At 34.8% G+C, this 18,578-nt stretch overlaps 1 protein-coding gene across 1 annotated transcript in view; it reads left to right on the forward strand.

Annotated features, from left to right (window-relative positions):
* Positions 1-452: 452 nt before the first annotated feature.
* LOC118738369 (glutamate receptor ionotropic, kainate 2) overlaps positions 453-18,578 on the forward strand; it is a 26,666-nt gene continuing 8,540 nt past the window's right edge. Inside the window, exons 1-14 of the mRNA XM_036469291.1 lie at positions 453-671; positions 4,660-4,826; positions 4,906-5,131; positions 5,224-5,414; positions 5,475-5,667; positions 7,182-7,339; positions 10,441-10,659; positions 11,433-11,639; positions 15,012-15,096; positions 15,526-15,802; positions 16,773-16,974; positions 17,095-17,317; positions 18,055-18,170; positions 18,313-18,462. Coding sequence (XP_036325184.1) covers positions 542-671; positions 4,660-4,826; positions 4,906-5,131; positions 5,224-5,414; positions 5,475-5,667; positions 7,182-7,339; positions 10,441-10,659; positions 11,433-11,639; positions 15,012-15,096; positions 15,526-15,802; positions 16,773-16,974; positions 17,095-17,317; positions 18,055-18,170; positions 18,313-18,462 — 2,544 coding nt within the window. The 5' untranslated portion in view covers positions 453-541. The remainder of the gene's footprint in view (positions 672-4,659; positions 4,827-4,905; positions 5,132-5,223; positions 5,415-5,474; positions 5,668-7,181; positions 7,340-10,440; positions 10,660-11,432; positions 11,640-15,011; positions 15,097-15,525; positions 15,803-16,772; positions 16,975-17,094; positions 17,318-18,054; positions 18,171-18,312; positions 18,463-18,578) is intronic.

The following is an 18,578-nucleotide window of genomic DNA, read 5'->3' on the forward strand; positions in this document are numbered from 1 at the left end:
ATGAATGCTGCAAAAGGAAAAAGGAAAAAGGAAAAAATATATGGGCTGTGCCACTATGCGTCGCTTACGCAGCATCAACAGCTTCTTCTGAAATCTATTGAGTTTTGACTGTTCTTGATAGTCACAGATCTATTTTTGGTTTAATTTTTTTCTAGAATAAAATATGTATTCTGAAAAATTCCTGAAAACTTTTATTCGTTTAAAATATTTCGTAGCCACCCTGTTTTGAGCGTAATAGCAGTATTTTCACCTTTTCTTTTCATCAAGCAATTCAGTTTTCCTTGGCGAATTTACGATCAGTTTAGCTCTGTTTGCTCAGCCGTCGCTATTGTGTCCGCTAATGAATAAATAAATATTCTTATTATATTTTCAAACCAAAAAAGTGTTTCAAAATAAAATAATAATAAGTAATTGCAAACTATTCGCGTGTGCAGTGTAAATGAATTCTCAGTTTGAATGAATGCGTATTCTTTTAAAAACTTTAAAGCCACGCCAGTTGTGAATTCCCATCCGTGTTTTTGAGCTAAATAGGAATAGCAGCATGATGTCCCAGCAGCATCAACGTAGTCTATTCAATTTTGTGACACCATTGCACTGTATTCGCATAGCATTTACACTCTTGATTGCATTGAATTGGTTGCAAATTGCGAATGCACAGAAGACAAATGTTGGTAAGTTTTTATTTTATTTTTTTTATTTTAGAAAATTGCGTGCTATTTACCAAATTTATTTCGTATGCAAATTTGATTACGTAAACAGTGACGAAAATCGCTGCACCACGCAGCTTCAGTCCCTCGCGGGTGGACTTAGTACTCGTAGCATTGCAGACGCTACACAAAATGTCCCACTTAGCAGGCGCATCTAAAAGCATACTTGTCTTCTAAATGCAGCGCCGCCACTACGTCTCTTAGCTCCCGTTGCACCTGCTTGTATTGTGCTGTTTGCAAATAAATATATATATATCCATGCATACATACATCATTTAATATAAACAAGTCTACGCATAGAAAGAAACTATTGAAGAGACAGCAATGCAAATTGCATTTCTTGCAATGAATTTGCTGGGATTTGTTGCTCTTTGATTTCGCCGACGATTGCTTTAAAACGAATACAAAATAATGGATAGAAGGTGCGCAAAATACTCGGCGTATTTTCTTTTTGTTTCTTTTTTTTGTTTTGTATATAAACAAATGTGTCAAAATAAACACTTTAACCGATAGCCGGCTTCTTACTTTCGAATTTGGAAAAGGTCATCAATTATATTCTAATATTGCCAGAAGAGTTAGGCTTCGAGGCGTTTAGCCCAGCTAAGATTTTCTAAAACTATGCAAAGTACGGTTATTTTATGAATATTCATGAACAAAATATGATTATTACGACTCTGGAGGCAGTGTTTCCGCATCAAAAATATTTTTTCTACCAAAATGTCCACACGAAATCTACGAAAAGTTCAAAACCACCCTAACCGTTTCGAACAATGCCGCTGTTAATAGAAAAATCACCAAATTTGAAAATTCCACTTCAAGAAAGGCAAAGTTAAAAAATGCTTTGTTTTTTTTTTTTTTAAGCGAAACCACATCGATACTCGATTTTCAAAAGTGAGGTGCTAAATTAAAGCGGTTGTCCTGTCAACTTGCAATATGGTTTAAGTTTTTTGAAAATGGTTGCCATATGTTGGGAAATTCAATTTAAATAATGGAGTCCGCAGATGTTTGAGTTAAATATTTGACATCAGGTCATCAGATCTGTATCCCACTTTCAATTTCCAAAAATGAGTTGTCAAATTAAAGGATTTATTTTACAAAAAGTGTTTCCACCTGTTTTAAAATTAAATTCAATTCAAATTATTTAATAAGTTAAATGGATTATTGCAATATGGATTTTGAAACATCTTTTTCTTAGTTCAATAGTTAATTGATATACAACGAAGGAAAAGGGGTTTAGTTAGAAAATACATTTGAAAAGGGTTGCCACCTTTCAGTAAAATTATATAGCAGTTATTTACATGAAATATAAAAATGGGAGTGTCAAACGAAGGAGTTTTAAGAAAACTTTAGTTTAGGCAATTATAATATTTTTGAGGGGTTCGAGAAGGGTGGCCACCCGTTTAAAAAGTTAAATTCAATTTATTTAGTATTTCAAAACTTCTTGATTGAAGGCAGTATCGATATATGACAAATGCGTGGACGGCAAACGAACGACTGCATTGAATGCCTCTGGTGGCTAGGTGAGACAAAGGCAAAGACAAGAATACAGACAACGACAAAGATAATAGTAGCATATCCAAGTATGGACGCAGTCAACGGCAACGGAAAAGACAAAGACACATATAAAAATTCGGACAAAAATCAAAATTGAGATTAAGGAGAACAAGCTGAAGAGGAAGACAGAGATCTAGAATAAGATTGAGATCAATAGGAAGATGAAGCTGAAGCTAAAGAGGAAGAAAGCGATGAAGAGAGAGAAGAAAATGAATACGAATAACATTAAACTTAAGGTACAGATTGGGATTAGGATTAAAACTAAAACACAAAGACACCTCACCTCTTCATACCTCAACCAGTAGTAATATTGTAGATATAAATGTTCAGTAAGCCGAAAATAAAAATTTAACTAAGCAGTTTATTATAGAAGATAAAAATAAAGAAAGTTGAAAGTGATTATGTATACTATATGGGAAAAGCTTTAGAGATGGTGATTTTTCAATAATTTTTTTTTTTCTTCAAAGTAGTAGCACAATTTTTTTCTCTATAATTTATCTGTTTTCAACCTAGCCGAAGTATGTTATAACCCGTGTAACTAACCTTTTTTAATCGCTACTCTATTTGAACCATATCTTTCAAATCATTTCCTATTAGTCCGGTCAAGTTAGATTTTCAAGGTTTCGATAATTCGCATAAACCTGAACACTGGTACGAATGTTAAGAACACCGCTATAAATGAAATGTAATAAAAATTATTCAAGGTCAATGTTAACATAAATAGATCATGCAGTTATTTTTAAATGCCGTTATGACACTTTTGCTCTTAACAATTACCATTTCTGGGATACAACTACTCGATCGACATCCATATTGTAAAAATTCATTTACCTTATCAAATACTTAGAATTGAAGTTAATTTTTTCAACAGGTGATAGTATAAAAAATTCAGTCTGTATGGGAGATGCCACGAGCCCTTTTCCAATAACCCACATGTTTTCCATGAGTATGGTATTGATTTCATCCATATATCTTCATACCGAATTAAAATACTCTACTTCAAATACTTAGAGAGTTATGCAATATAAAACTTTTTGTTTGTATGGGAGGTGCCACGCCCCTTTGTCTAATTGAGATAAAAGCTATCCTACCCTACCCCTTTAAGTTGTGCTAAATGACACCAGTGTGCGAAATTTCATTATGATCAGTTGAGTAGTTAGGGCGTGAAAGCGTTACAAACAAAAAATTCGAATTTATATAAGTAAGGATTATTCAGTACTGACCATTAAACAAATTTTTAGAGGTGAGCATTTTTTCACAAACCCAAATATACAAACACAAAATATTAAAACAGAGCGTATACATTTTTCATAGATGAAAAGCCATTATTAATTAAAAAGTTTCGCACTGGTTAAGGCAGTGTCACACGAGTGGGCATTAGTCTAAAATTTGGTGTGAATCGTATCCCAATCGCGTGAATGCAAAAATATTTTTCTGTATACCAATCACGAAAAACAAAACAAATTGTTCAATAGAAGTTCGCAGTGGTGTACCAATCGTGTGACTATAAAAAAAAATTTCGTCCTAATTTTTTTATTTGGAACGATTGAAAACCCCGAACTTAAGGTCTGATCGCTCAAGAAGTTATCTCTTAGGAAATGTAGATTTTATGCGAGTTCCACTAGACATGTTCTGATTTTCTTGATAAAGTCAGGCAGGAATACGAAGACAAACACCATTACCACGGCCATTAGTATCACCATTACCCCATTAGTATTACCATTTACTACCATTATCGACCATTACCTACCATTTTCATTACTAATACCATCAACATTATTTACTATGATCTATCCATTACCATTATCATTACCATCAGCATTACTTATAATATATACCATTTCTACTATCATTTGCACTGCCATTACCATACCCATTACCAATAACATTACGTTTTCTCATATTTACTTCTAAAGATCATCGGCAGATTTGTACGCAGTCCCTTATTTTGGCCTACAATGAGGTCGATGAGTTTCTCAGTATTCACGCCTACGGCTCTTGGTAGGCACGTGGGTCCCATTGCAGGTTTATAATACCGCACTTTCCTAGCCTGGCATTTACATATGTAATGCATCTCACCAATCCACTGACATGAGATTTGGGCTGAAAGTCAATGCCTCGAACTGGAGTTAGCGCTCTACACTTTACCTGTTAACTAATTCCATAGGTGACGAAGAAATCGAGTGTTTTACACCAGATCGAATTTCTTATGCTTACACGTTCGGAATATATTTTAAATACTTGCGCGAAAGAAACAATATTGGCCAAAAATTTTTAAATTTAAATAAAGGGACTTTCTGTAGTCGCATGGAGCTGAGTCAGACTTATAAATACTATACATATTAAATAGACGTTGCTGTTTTTCTTAATAACTTAGTTATTCTAAATTTTAATTAAGGTCTAATTTACGAAAGCGCCAATCCGGATATGGAAAAACTCTTTCAACTGGCTATCGATAAAGCCAACGAAGATAGTGGCGGTGCGCTGCAATTGCATGCAATTACAGCAGCCATCGAACCTGGTAACGCCTTTGAAACTTCAAAGAAGCTCTGCAAAATGTTGCGGGTAAGCTTAGCACTTCTTTTTGCAATTTGCTTGTACCTACATCCCGTTCTGGTCTAACCACTTCCACCCGATTGTACAGCAAAATTTGGTAGCTGTATTTGGACCCACTTCGGATATGGCAGCCAAACATGCGATGAGCATTTGTGATGCCAAGGAGCTGCCATTCATCGATACACGCTGGGATTTTGGTGTGCAAATGCCAACAGTTAATTTGTATCCACATGCCTCACAGTTGGCATTGGCATTGAAGGATTTGGTTGTAGCCTTGGAGTGGGCCGATACATTTACAATCATATATGAAACTGGTATGTATGTATGTAGGCGGGATGCGTGAATCGAGTGGGAGTTGACGCATCACAATTTTTGTTTTGTTTTTAATTTGCTCGTTAATCAACAGGTGAATTCTTGCCTACGGTGAATCAGTTACTGCAAATGTATGGCACGAGTGGGCCCACAATCACCGTACGACGCTACGAGTTGGATTTGAATGGTGATTATCGAAATGTGTTGCGACGCATTAAGAAATCTGGGGACTACTCCTTTGTTGTTGTGGGTTCGATGGACACATTGCTTGAGTTTTTCAAACAGGTGAGTGGCTAGGTGCTTTTGAATTTCTTGCAGGTCGAGGTTATAGCAATGCTATTACAGGCTCAACAAGTGGGACTCATGACTAGTGACTACCGTTATATTGTGGGCAATTTGGATTTTCAAACTATGGATTTGGAGCCTTTTCAACATGGCGACACCAACATCACGGCCCTACGCTTGGTTTCTCCGGAATCGGAGAGTGTGCAGCAATTGGCCAAAGCCTTGTACGAAACTGATGATCCTTTTCAAAATGGTAGGAAAGTAATTTGTCAACGACCAAGATTGGCCCAAATTCGGAATTCCTTGTATCAAATGTGTCCTAAAGGGTCTTAGAGAGTGCGTTAATATGTAATAAATTGAATGCTACCGTTTGATTTATTACAAGCATAATCAGTGCCCTAACATTCCCTGATAATCTATACTAATTATATAAAGAGAAGTCGCTTTTTTAAACAGACAATCTCGCGAACGGCTGGTCCGATTTTCCTGAAATTTCGTCGATCGATAACAAAATTGATAAATATCGATAACAAAATAGATAAAATATCGATAACAAAATCGATAAAAATATCGATAACAAAATCGATAAAAATATCGATAACAAAATCGATAAAATTATCGCTAACAAAATATTCAAAAATATCGATTAAAATCTATTACAAATGGATAAAAATACCGATAACAAAATCGATAAAAATATCGATTATTATATCCATAAGTTCCGAAAATATCGATAGCAAAATTGATAAAAATATCGTTAAAAATTTCGATAAAAAAATCCCGAAAGCCTCTAAAACCCAAAAATAGTTCCCAGATTGGGTCTCTGGGCCTCTCACTATATCCTTTCCTCTTCAATTACCTTTATTTTAATCTTTCTTCCTCTTTATCTTTACTTTTATGTTTATCATTTTTTTCATCTACATATTCTCCTTCACCGTTACCCTTATATATATAAGTAAAGTGTTTAAATTTACCTTAGTCTTCATTTTACCTTTGTCTTTACGCATCTTTGTTTATGTTTTTATTTTTATATTTGCCTTTATCCACTTTTTTATCTATTTACGTAGTCCACTTTACTTTCATTCTTGCATTGGTCTTTTTCTAAGTGTTATTCTTTAACCTTTTATTAGCAAATTTTTGTTAAATTAATGCCCTACTCATACACACAAGAAGCCCTTGTTTTAGCCCCAACCATTTCCATTGCATCACTTCCGTTGCATCATTTCCGTTGCACCATTTCCGTTCCGTCCAATTTTCTAATTCATTCCCAACCAACCAACCAACCGCCGCTAAAGAAGTTTCACTTCAAAAAAGTATTTTTGGAAGCACTCCATTAGTGTAGTTATTATATTGACAGGTGGTGTATTTTTATATTCCAAAAAATACATACTTATGCATATGCAAATACTTATGAGCATACATCCCTAGCTATATATTTCATGAAGGAAAACAGACTAAAGCGAACGACAAATTCACAGGAAATTTCTAACAACAATATACTTTAGCTATTTATGATTATTTAGATACTATTCAGGTGCTATTCTACGCTCGATGCCGCTTGAATTTGGCTATGTAGATCTTAAATCACAGCTGCGATGTGCCGACCACGGCACACCTGCAGCTCCTTTAGTCATTTAAATAATAAGGCGATTCATGAAACGTCACAAACTGACATATTTGGTGAATTGGCAACAAATGCGACATTTGCTCCAACTTTAAGACACTTCATGAATCCCACTAAATTACTACATTACTCCTATTTTGCAGTGTCATGTCCTTTGACCACCAGCATGGCATTGGTATATGATGGTGTTCAGCTGCTCGCCGAGACGTTCAAGCATGTAATGTTCCGTGCGGTGCCATTAAATTGTAACGATGACAGCTCATGGGATAAGGGATACACGCTCGTCAACTATATGAAATCGGTGAGTTAATGGAGTGATAACTACCTCATATACATACACGCATACATACATGCAGACATGTAATCATACATACATATGTATGTGTAGCAAAAGATTATGGTTATCTCATGCTTGAGTTGGCTCAGAGCAACACTTCCGACTCTGTGATTTCCTCTTCTTAGCGAATACTCGTCCACCATTTTTATGAGTAGCATTACATACATATGAACACATGTAAATAATAAATAAATAAATTTTGCTGTGGCTGTGGTAATAGCACTCCGCTGTCGAGGGCAACTAACAACTAGTAAGAGTATAAGTAGTATAAATATTAAAGTTCAGAGTTTTAGTGTTGGGTCGAATAATTTTTTACATCTCCAATAAAGAATAGATTTGTATGCTTCTGCTGGTGTGCAATGTTGTTAAAGGAGAGCAACTCAAGCTCTGGTCGTGCAGCCGCCATGTATAACAAACTTACTATGAACAACCCGAAATTGCTGCGATGGTTAGAAAATTCGCCTATCGACTCCCACACACCTGCTCTCAGAGAGCGCTCGCGTGAATGCGCGTGGATGCGAGTAGACGTAAATTGGCACAGAAGGAGCACGACTGAAAGAAATAGTAAAGAAATTGGCTGAGAACAAATAAGAAGATAAGGGATTAAAATTCGCGGAAGTATTTTCCAGATGTCGACGATCCGGCAAACGCTTAATGGATCTTTTGGACTGCGCATAAAATGTCAAATGTACAAGAAAATGTTTCCATTTGGTTTTGAAAAAGTTGTCGATTTAAAACCAAGAGAAATGGTATTAGGGTAATCTAAAAATCAAAATTTCGAACATTAGACCTCACAGCTACGTCTACGTCATCGGAACGTCCCAGATTCAAATTTGGCCAAGGAATGCCACTCCAGCATCATTCACCAAAAACTCTTTTGGGTAATTTATATGCTGCTACAACAATAACAACGGATTTTCCAAACAACGATCCGAAATTGTTTTTCATACAAACTTCCCTTTATAGGGAATAGTCTTCTAAAACAGAAACACTTTAGACTAGGCATGAAATATTTGCAGTAGATAGATTTCGTATCTGTAGCAATGATTTTGAGGGCGATATTAATGTTTATTATACATAAAAATTACACTGTAGAGAAAATCGCAAGTTGGGAGATGACACAAAGATGGTAGATTAGGGATCTGTATAACATTTTTCTAGATCGAGTAATTTTCTTAAGATATTTTAATTTTTTTTAATAAAAAAATTCTAATTTTAGCAAAGTAAAAATTTAAATTAGCAGATTTTTTTTTCAAGAAAATCAAGCTACTAACGTTAAAAAGCGATGTATAAATAATGAAGCATTGAATGGTCAAATGAAAATGTACAATAATATTTTGTTTGAAATAGAAGCAGGAAATAATGTTATGGTGCTCATAAACGATGAGAGTAAATACCTTGAGAATAGAAATTCACTCTCATTCTCACCGTCTAGCAAGTAACGGGGGTGGGTATTCGTTCTTATTGTGGAGTTCTCATAAGTTCAGAGCACAGGAATATTCTTATCCGTATATGACAAGTGTGTTTGAGAATTTTCTTACGCTCTCACTCATATTCTCAGCTCTCATATGTTACACGTTGGGAACTTTTATTCTCAGCCGTACACAGTGTAAGATGCCTAATAATGCAAGAGCGATAGAATACAAGATTGCGCAAATCAAGCTGTGACAAACCAGTTGTGACGTCATAATAGTAAGGGAATGAGGGAGCAAAGAATAAATTCTAAAGAATAAGAGGAAACGCGAACATGTGAGGCGAAATAATGATTTAAATACAAGTAGAATTGTACTCTTTAATTAGAGCCTTTTAAATTTTAACGTATATTCGTACAACCACACAATTTTGGGTACAGGTGGATGGTAGCAAAACGCATTTCCAACGCGTTTCCTAGTGTGGGAAGCCTTCCAATAGCATCCTTTCTATGCAAAAGGGCATACATATTGGTTAAATCAAAGGTTTGGCTTGAACTGTTCGGAGAAATTCTCTTTAAGGCTATTATTAATGGCAAAGAGTGTTTGATAAAATTCCAAAAGTATATATGGTATCAAAGGGAGAGGTTAACCACCCACTATCAAAAAATTATACACATAAAAATACAGGTACATTTATCTTCATTTAGGTTAAATTTTGTTTGCCAATTAGTTACAATTAGGAAATTTAATTTTCATCACTAGTGTGAAAAGTGATTTTATGACATTAGCGTGTAGGTGGATGCTGCCAAATCGACGAAGAGAGGGTTAGCGACATGAGAACGATTTTTCTTACCAAAAAAATCTCGTAAGAGCAAAATACCACGTACCGGGTACGTGTAAACACCCATGAGAATTCTCAGACCAATATGGCGGAACTCTCAAGGTATTTACTCTCATCGTTTACGTGGATCTTTACTCATATGCCAAATCGTACATGGCGTATGAGTAACATTTTTCATGTTAAAGTTCGATTTTTTTTCATTCGCAAAGCAAATTTTAATTGAAAATATTTTGGAAAAATCACCTGATCCAGAAAAATAGGGAACAGATCCATAATCTACGACCCAAAATTGAATTTAGGTGCCTCGGCGTTTTTTTTTCCTGTGTCATTTTAGCGTCCCTAAAGTGTAATCCAGAAAATTTCCAAATTCTCTTTTCATAAATAAAAAGCCACTTTCGAAAATCACTTTATATTTATGACACTGCTTCTAAAATTTTTTTCTGAAATTTTTCAGTTTGAAATACTTTTTGAAACTTCTTGCATTGCCACTAAGTAATTTAATAAATATTAAGCAAGAACACCCGATGCTTTTCTCCAAAGTATAGTTTTAGCTACATACTATTTCTCATGAACGTGTTTTGCACATTTTTATCCCAGCTTTAGCTCAGCATATACATATACGTATACGTAGTATATACGTCATTGCAACTAATTTCACCAAACTACCTTATTTTCATTCTTTCGCAAACTGAGCATATGGATGCTTCTATGTATTCACATGTATTCTCATATGTATGTGTGGCTTATAATTATCAACTCCTTTGTGTATACATACTGGTAAGCGCTAAAAATCCACACTTTTATACTTTCAGCTAAGCTTAAGTGGTCTCACCGGTGAAGTAAAATTCGACTATGAAGGCTTGCGTACAGATTTCGTGCTCGATATTATTGAGTTGAGTATGTCGGGCATGCAGAAAATAGGTGAATGGCGCACAGAGGATGGTTTTATTGCTAATCGACCACCACCCGTAGTGGTGGAGCAGGATCAGCGCTCGTTGGTGAATAAGAGCTTCATAGTTATAACAGCCATAGTAAGTACACACAACACATTTGTATGTATGTACATATATGTATGTAAGTGTATATGTGCTTTTATTTATGTACATGCTTAGTAGTAGCAAGTATGATTGAGAATTACTTTTTGTAGGATCCAGCTTAAGTTTGCTTAGCAACTGCCTTACTTTGGAAGCCGTGGAAGCTTTTTCGTTATTTTCGCTCTACTTGCAATTTGTTTTCGATTACTTTTTACTTACAAGTATACGTATGAACTTATAGGTGCATTAGACCGTACCAGAAAAAAAAAGTCTAAACTATTTTTGCAAAGCCAATTTCGAAAAGGAGTTGTTTATTTTTTCTCCAATATTTATAGTCGGATCTTAAAGTATGCTATATAGAAAAATGCAAAAAAATAAAAAAATGCAATGGGGGGGTCCATTAAAAATCGTCAGAACTAAAAAATGCCAAAACAGAAAATTGGGTATTATTATCGCAATTCTTCCGAAGAGAAACAGAGTTTGCGATTTAAAAATATAAATTTTCAAGGATTCTAAAACATATCTGCGAAAACTCGTTTATTCCCTTTACATATATGTATGTAAAATACATGGAAAACTTTGAGCATTTTGAGCAACCTCTAAATATTTTTTTGATTTCAATATAAAAAAGGGGGTGTATTCTTCGGGTGAGAGCATCAAGGTTCACATGCATATTTGGACTATAATTTTTTAACATACATATTTGGATCACCCTAATGAACATATACTAACTTTTGCTACATTTATTTATCCAATTTTTCAACACTAAGAGTGAACCGTATGGCATGCTGAAGGAGACTGCTGCTAAATTGGAAGGCAATGATCAATTCGAAGGCTTCGGTATTGAGTTAATCGAGGAGCTGGGTAAAAAATTGGGTTTCTCCTACACTTTCCGTTTGCAAGAGGATAATAAATATGGCTCGTTCAATCCGAAAACGGGTAAATTTGATGGCATGATGCTGGAAATTATCGAAGGGGTGAGTAGTTGATGGCGGCACACATTAATTCTGCATGTAAATATGTTAAACTTTCTTTATTTTGTAGCGCCACAGCTCGCATTGACGAGTTGATCGCATTTATTTTGTTAAGCAAACAATTTCCGCACGGATAATATATTTTCATATAAGAAATGCCCATACAAATTGAAGCGATTTTCATGATTTATTGTATGTGTACTTGTATGTAAAAACGGCAGATTACTATCTAACATATGTGTGTAAATGCAAAATCTCTCTTCAATATCGCTGTTGGCATTTTTCCCGCCATGTGGGCATAAAACATATTCGATATATTCTGTAATTCCTTTAACTAAGTCGCCCATTTTTTTGTTTGCTTACACATACATACATACATATGCACGTATTGAGAATATTTTATTGAAAAGATAAAGTTATCAATTTCCTTTTTTTCTTGGAATTCAAATGACCATCATTATCATAAGTGGCTTACGCCCATACTGTTAACGCATACATACACATACACTCTTGTACATAAGTGCCCGCCAAGAAGATAATTATGCCACAAAAACGACATCTTGGTTGTGGTAAGAACTCACTTATGTACATACATACATATTCTCGTGGGCCGAAAATCCGCTTTTTTAGAATTTCGATTGGTAATAGCAAAAATATGGTTCAGTGTGCTCTAAAAAAAAAAATCTGTGTGAAATGTGAAAATTTTTGATCAATATCCTAGGCTCGCCCACACGGGTTTCAAAATCGTGACGAGGTCTTCGGTCGCATCGTCCTTTTCGTAAAACAACGCTAAAGATGACACCAGGCGGTTAAAAAAAATTCTGCAAAGCCAATTTTTCCAAATGACTATTCAGTATAAATATGAAATTTTCCTACGTGGCTACGTTACTGTGAGATATTAAGTAATCAAGATAAATATGAGGTCTATTTCTATAAGCTAAAGCTTCTTTGGTCAACAAATTATACTTATCTTGGATTTAATCAGCATAATACTTATTTGGGTTCGCCTCTTTCACTTTTGTCGTTGCCTTTCCACATATTTGTTACCACGTTTGCGTCTGGCTTAGTGATGTTATTATTATTAAAAATTACCTAGATATATCGAAATGGCGTACAGTGGTACATGTACAGTACAATTTATAGCAACAAATAGAAAAAGTGTTCCATCTTAAGATGATTTCGCTGTCGGATATTAAGAGCTTTATGTTTATTCAAGTTAGTTAAGCAAATAACACAGAAACTCAGAAACCCCTATCACACCTAGCGATACACCCATATATATATATATATATATATATGTAGTTCCAACACGTTTCAAAACGATTCCCAGTAAATTCAAGCCGGAGATAGTAATTGACCTAAATACTGAACTAAAGAAGGTTTCGAAGTGAAACTTCTTTCTCTGTTGAAAATCTTTGAAATCGGCCACCTTCCATACAACGGTAATTTACAGAAACACGTAAACTGCCATAAATCAGCAACTACTAAGGCTAATTAACTTAAAAGCGATGATTACAGTCACCACATAGCATAAAATTAGATTATTATACATTATTGGATAATGGGCGTGGCTCCGCCCTCTTATGACCACAATTGTGTATCTCGGTAACCGATTTATCAATTTGTACCAAACTCGCTACACTTAATAACCTTGGTACGGAAAAGAAATTTGTTGAAAATTATTCAAATCGGACTAAAATTACACCCGCTTCCCGTATAACGGTAAGTTTGAGAAATACGAAAACTCCGATATTTAAATAACTGAGGGCGCTAATTTACTCCAAGTTAATAGTAACAAAATTCTCTTAAAAACAATGAATAAGGGTGCTATAGACTTTTAGGAATTGGGCGTGGCACCGCCCACTTATGACTACAAAAGTGTATCTCGGTAACCACTTTATCGATTTCTTGGTTCAATTATATCCATAAGCTTAACTCAGCATATTGTCGAAAACGTTCGAACTTGGGGAAAACCGTCCTGATTATCATGCAAAGGTAGTTTAGAGAAAGTTGAAACGACAATATTTGGTACCTGCGCCTGGTATGTAAAGTTCGGTTTCGCCCGAACTTATACTTCCTTACTTGTTTTTTTAATTGGTTGTTTTTTCTTCAGATCTCGCCATTCTTCTTTTTTGTAAACACTAACAAAAACGTTTGATTTTTTTAGTGAAAAACCTTCCACCCAGAAGGTTCCAAAAAGAACTTTTTACAGAATCGAAATCAGTTCAGCCGTTTGGAGACATTGAAAGATCTGCTAACGAGAGATCTTAACGTTATGTTGATCACCTTTCAGCAATAAGTTAAAAAAAAATTAAATTAAATTAAAAAATATATATTGTGCTTTTTAAACCAACGTCCAATTATTAAAAAAAAATTAAATTCAAAAAGAAAAAATTAATAAAATAAAAATAAGCATCAAAAAATTACTTAATTGAAAAATTTTAAATTAAAGAAATTTTTTTCTTTTTAAAGCAATAATATCTAAAATCTAAATTATAAAGAGGAAAATATTAAACCAAAATGAAAATATGTAAATCTTAAAAAAAAATAATAAAAATATTTAATTCAAACCAAATCTAAAAACTAAAAGAAAATTAAATAAAAAACACAACAAAATAAAATAAGATCCCAAAAATTAAATTAAATTAAAAAAAAAATATTTTTTCTAAAACAATAAAATCTAAAAATTAAATAAATAGATTTAATTCAAAACAGGGAAAAAATAGCATCTAAAAATGTTGCCCCGTGAAATATGCAATGCCAGAATTTCCATAATTCGTCATAGCAGAATTGCTGAATATTTTAACTGCATTACCAACGTACCTAGAATCGCGGTGACAAGAACTGGTACAATTTCTTGGTAATAAAATTTTCCGATTACAAAATCTTCGGTAACGTGCAGAATAGACCTGCAAATATATATTTTTGTTTTTAGAACAATACAATAAAATCTAAGATTTAACTCTCGGATCTCTCGAAAGGCGCGCGTCACTCAGCCATTGCGACTGTTGGAGCGATGCGAGTTAACGGATATAAAAGTACTTTCTCTAAAAATAGGTTTTCACCAAGAGAGGTTAATGTAAGACGTTTTTCTAAGACTTTTGCGCTAGAATACCATCCGATTTACATGATTCAAGTAATTTAAAGCAATTCTTGTTCACTATCTTTTGCGTTTCCTATTTGCTTTTACACGCCTCAATTCTGTTGAATTCAAGTTTTTGGTTCTTTAAATGGGAAACAACGAAATTGTCAAAAGCAAAGCAAGAAATTTGAAAGGACTTGACGGTACAGACGCATGTGTACTCTTCCCTTTTCTTCTTTTATATTTATTATTATATTTTATATTAAAAAGTTTTTGTTTTTTCTTCCCATCAGCGTGCTGACATGGGCATCACCGACTTGACTATGACATCGACTCGAGAAGAAGGAGTAGATTTCACTATTCCGTTTATGAATTTAGGTGATTCATATGAATGATTAAAAGAAAAGCAAAAAATTTATATTAACCAAGGCAGTAAAAATCGCAATTCCTACATATAATTTTTCTACAATACCTATCAAATTTCCTTATTTTCCTTAAGCTCAATGTCACTAAGCTACCGGTTCCTATCATTCGTATGAGTATTAAGCTTTGAGCACTTTACCGACTGCAGCACTACCACCCTCTTCGAGACCTTTTAAGTACTTACTGCATACTTATATTTGTGTGTACCTAAATACTAGGTTACTAAGAACCACAAAGCAAAGTGCTAGTAGACCAACACCTTTTTCATTTCCCAGTCCATTTTCCTATACAGACTCACTCACTTTCATATCCTCAAAACTAATTGCATTTTGTACTTTGCAACATTTCTGGTATTTTTGTTTTTGTTTTTTTGTTTTCGAACAGGTATCGCCATTCTATTTCGCAAACCCATGAAGGAGCCACCGAAACTCTTCTCATTCATGTCACCATTTTCTGGCACCGTTTGGATGTGGCTGGGCATTGCCTACTTGAGTGTCTCACTCACGCTTTTCATTTTGGGACGCATTTCGCCAACAGAGTGGGATAATCCATATCCATGCATTGAGGAGCCCACCGAATTGGAGAACCAATTTAGTTTTCCTAATTGCTTGTGGTTTTCCACAGGTGCTCTACTGCAACAAGGCTCTGAATTAGCACCAAAGTGAGTACCCGCATATGGCTACTTGTTCATTTCGTTTAAGTTTGCAAGTGTGTATACGAGTAAACATACATACCCTGCAGTAAATCGCTCTAGTTCAGAACTAGCGCAGAACTAGCTCTTTAAGAGGCGGTACTGGATCTCGATCTATCCCAACGCAATGCTTTTAACTGTCTCTTTTTACATGGCGATGTCCTACGAAATGGAAATTGCCACCTCTGCAGAACTTTCGAACAAGTTCTGAACTGGTGCTATTTTCGACAGTTCTGGGACAATAAGTTTTTTATGAGAAAATATTTTAAAACTAGATTAATGCATATTTTTTCTTTTCTGAACTATTCCCATTTTGGACAGATCTGCTACAATAAGTTTTTTTATGAAAAAAAATTGTGATTATTCGATTTTTTGATATTTTTAAATTTATTCTGTTCTTTTACAGATTGCATTTTATTTAATTTTCTTATTTTATTTATATTAAAATTGGATCATTTTCTCTTAAATTTTTTAGCGGCACTCAACAATTTAAATTTATTAAATCTGAAAATCAAACCCCCGCGATTTGAACTCGCGACCAACGATGTTAGAGTCGGACGTCTTCCCGCTGAGATATTGTAGTATTGTACGAGAAGTGAGAATTTGTGCATTTACTTCTCAACAGAGCGCAACTAGCACACCAAAAGTTTCAAATGTCCCTTTCTGCAACCGTTTTGCACTAGTTCAGAGATAGTTCTGAAATGTATAGGGCGGAACTAGCGATTTAACAGACTGTGTCTAAATTTTACTGCAGGGTACATATGTATGCATACAAAATTGAGTGCTGAATGCACTTGTGCCTTCATTCAATTCTCTTTGCGCTTCTGTGCAAATATCTACTGTCACACGCTAACAAATTCTGTCTTTCGCTTTTGCAACGCGTTTAATGTTTTTTGTTTTTTGTTTTTTTTTGCACTCAAAGAATTTAATTTCGTTTCAGAGCGTACTCAACGCGCACTGTGGCCTCAATTTGGTGGTTTTTCACGTTGATTCTGGTCTCTTCGTATACCGCCAACTTGGCGGCTTTCCTCACGATAGAATCGCTCAGCAGCCCCATTGAAAATGCGGAGGATTTAGCTGCCAATAAGGGCGGTGTAAAGTATGGCGCCAAAGTTGGTGGCAGCACATTTACGTTCTTCCAGGTGAGTTGAAATGAAAATAGGAGGAAAAACGCAGCCCTTGATTAGGGGGGCGCGTACACACACGTACATATGTATGTTAATGAATTATACGTTTTTCGGTTTTGCGCAAATTTTCATTAGGACGCTAAGTATCCAACTTATCAGAAAATGTACGAGTTCATGCGCGACCATCCGGAATATATGACATCAACCAATGCGGAAGGAGTGGATCGTGTGGAAAATGACAATTATGCATTTTTGATGGAGTCAACAACAATTGAGTACATCACCGAGCGTCGTTGTAGTTTGACACAAGTCGGTTCACTGCTCGACGAGAAAGGTTATGGCATTGCAATGAGAAAGAGTAAGTGGAGTACGGTTAAAGCGTGCATTGCGGTAAAAAAACTTAAAGTTTAATTAGTTATATATATACCAATTTTGAATGCAACTAAAATGCAAACAAAGTTAATTGAATTATTAGGCAAACCCAACAAGATTTGGAACATTTTCCAAATTTAAGTCGCTTCCTGACTCTGATATGCTTTCAAGTGAAAAAATATTCTGCTGGAAAATATTGGAACACGTGGCCATAATTACACTTTTCTGAAATAAACTTATATTGAAGGGTCAATTTTTTAGCGAATATAATACATTTTTTAATACTTGGAATAGATTAAAAAAAAAAATGGTCTGGGTCCGAATTAAAAAAAAAAAACTTGAATTTTAGCAGCATATGGTGAAAGTTGAAAAATTTATTCATTAAAAAAAAGTATAGTAAACGGTAAAAAATTTACGCTTCCAGCCATTTATAAACAAATTAAGTCGAAAACTTCCCACTGTGGGCCGGACAAAAATTTGGCGAGTAAGCTTGTAAACTATGGCAGCTAACTACACTTTCGCAAACCATATTATAATTTCTAAATTATGATTTACAATTTATCGAAATTTACAGCAACAATATATAGGCCATGACATAGGCACCCAAAGCTTGAAAATTTTAATTTATACTTTACCTTCATCAGCTGTATAAAAAAAATACATATAATCACGAAAATAATGTGCTAATACATATACATGTACCATTGCAAAAACATCCAATAGATTGGCCATATCGTGATATACTCAGCCAGGCTGTGCTGGAGCTGCAAGAGCAAGGTGTCCTCACAAAAATGAAAACTAAGTGGTGGAAAGAGAAGCGAGGTGGCGGCGCATGTTCGGTAAGTTTTCATTTCTAGAAAGTACCTACTGCTAGAAAATATATTAAATTCTTAAATTATACATACATATAAATAAATGCACGTGTGCAACGACTATGCTTGCACACTTTGCTGATAACGAGAAAATTCGGCTACTTTAAAGGATACCAGCAGTGAAGGTGGTGCAGTGGCCTTAGAGTTAAGCAACTTAGGCGGCGTTTATTTGGTGTTGATAGTAGGCTCTTTTTTTGGTGTATTGGTCGCATTCCTTGAATTGGTTTTGGGCGTAAAGGAACGCTCCGATGAGAATAAGGTGAATTGGTTGAAGAGACGTATAATAATTTTGAAAATATGTAAATTGAGCGCAACACAAACGCTTTAACGACCTATGTATAACAATGAATATATTTTAAATATATTTGAACTCAC

The sequence above is a fragment of the Rhagoletis pomonella genome, unplaced genomic scaffold, assembly GCF_013731165.1.
Source record: "Rhagoletis pomonella isolate Grant_MI unplaced genomic scaffold, Rhpom_1.0 Rhpom_scaffold_00004, whole genome shotgun sequence".
NCBI lineage: Eukaryota > Metazoa > Arthropoda > Insecta > Diptera > Tephritidae > Rhagoletis > Rhagoletis pomonella.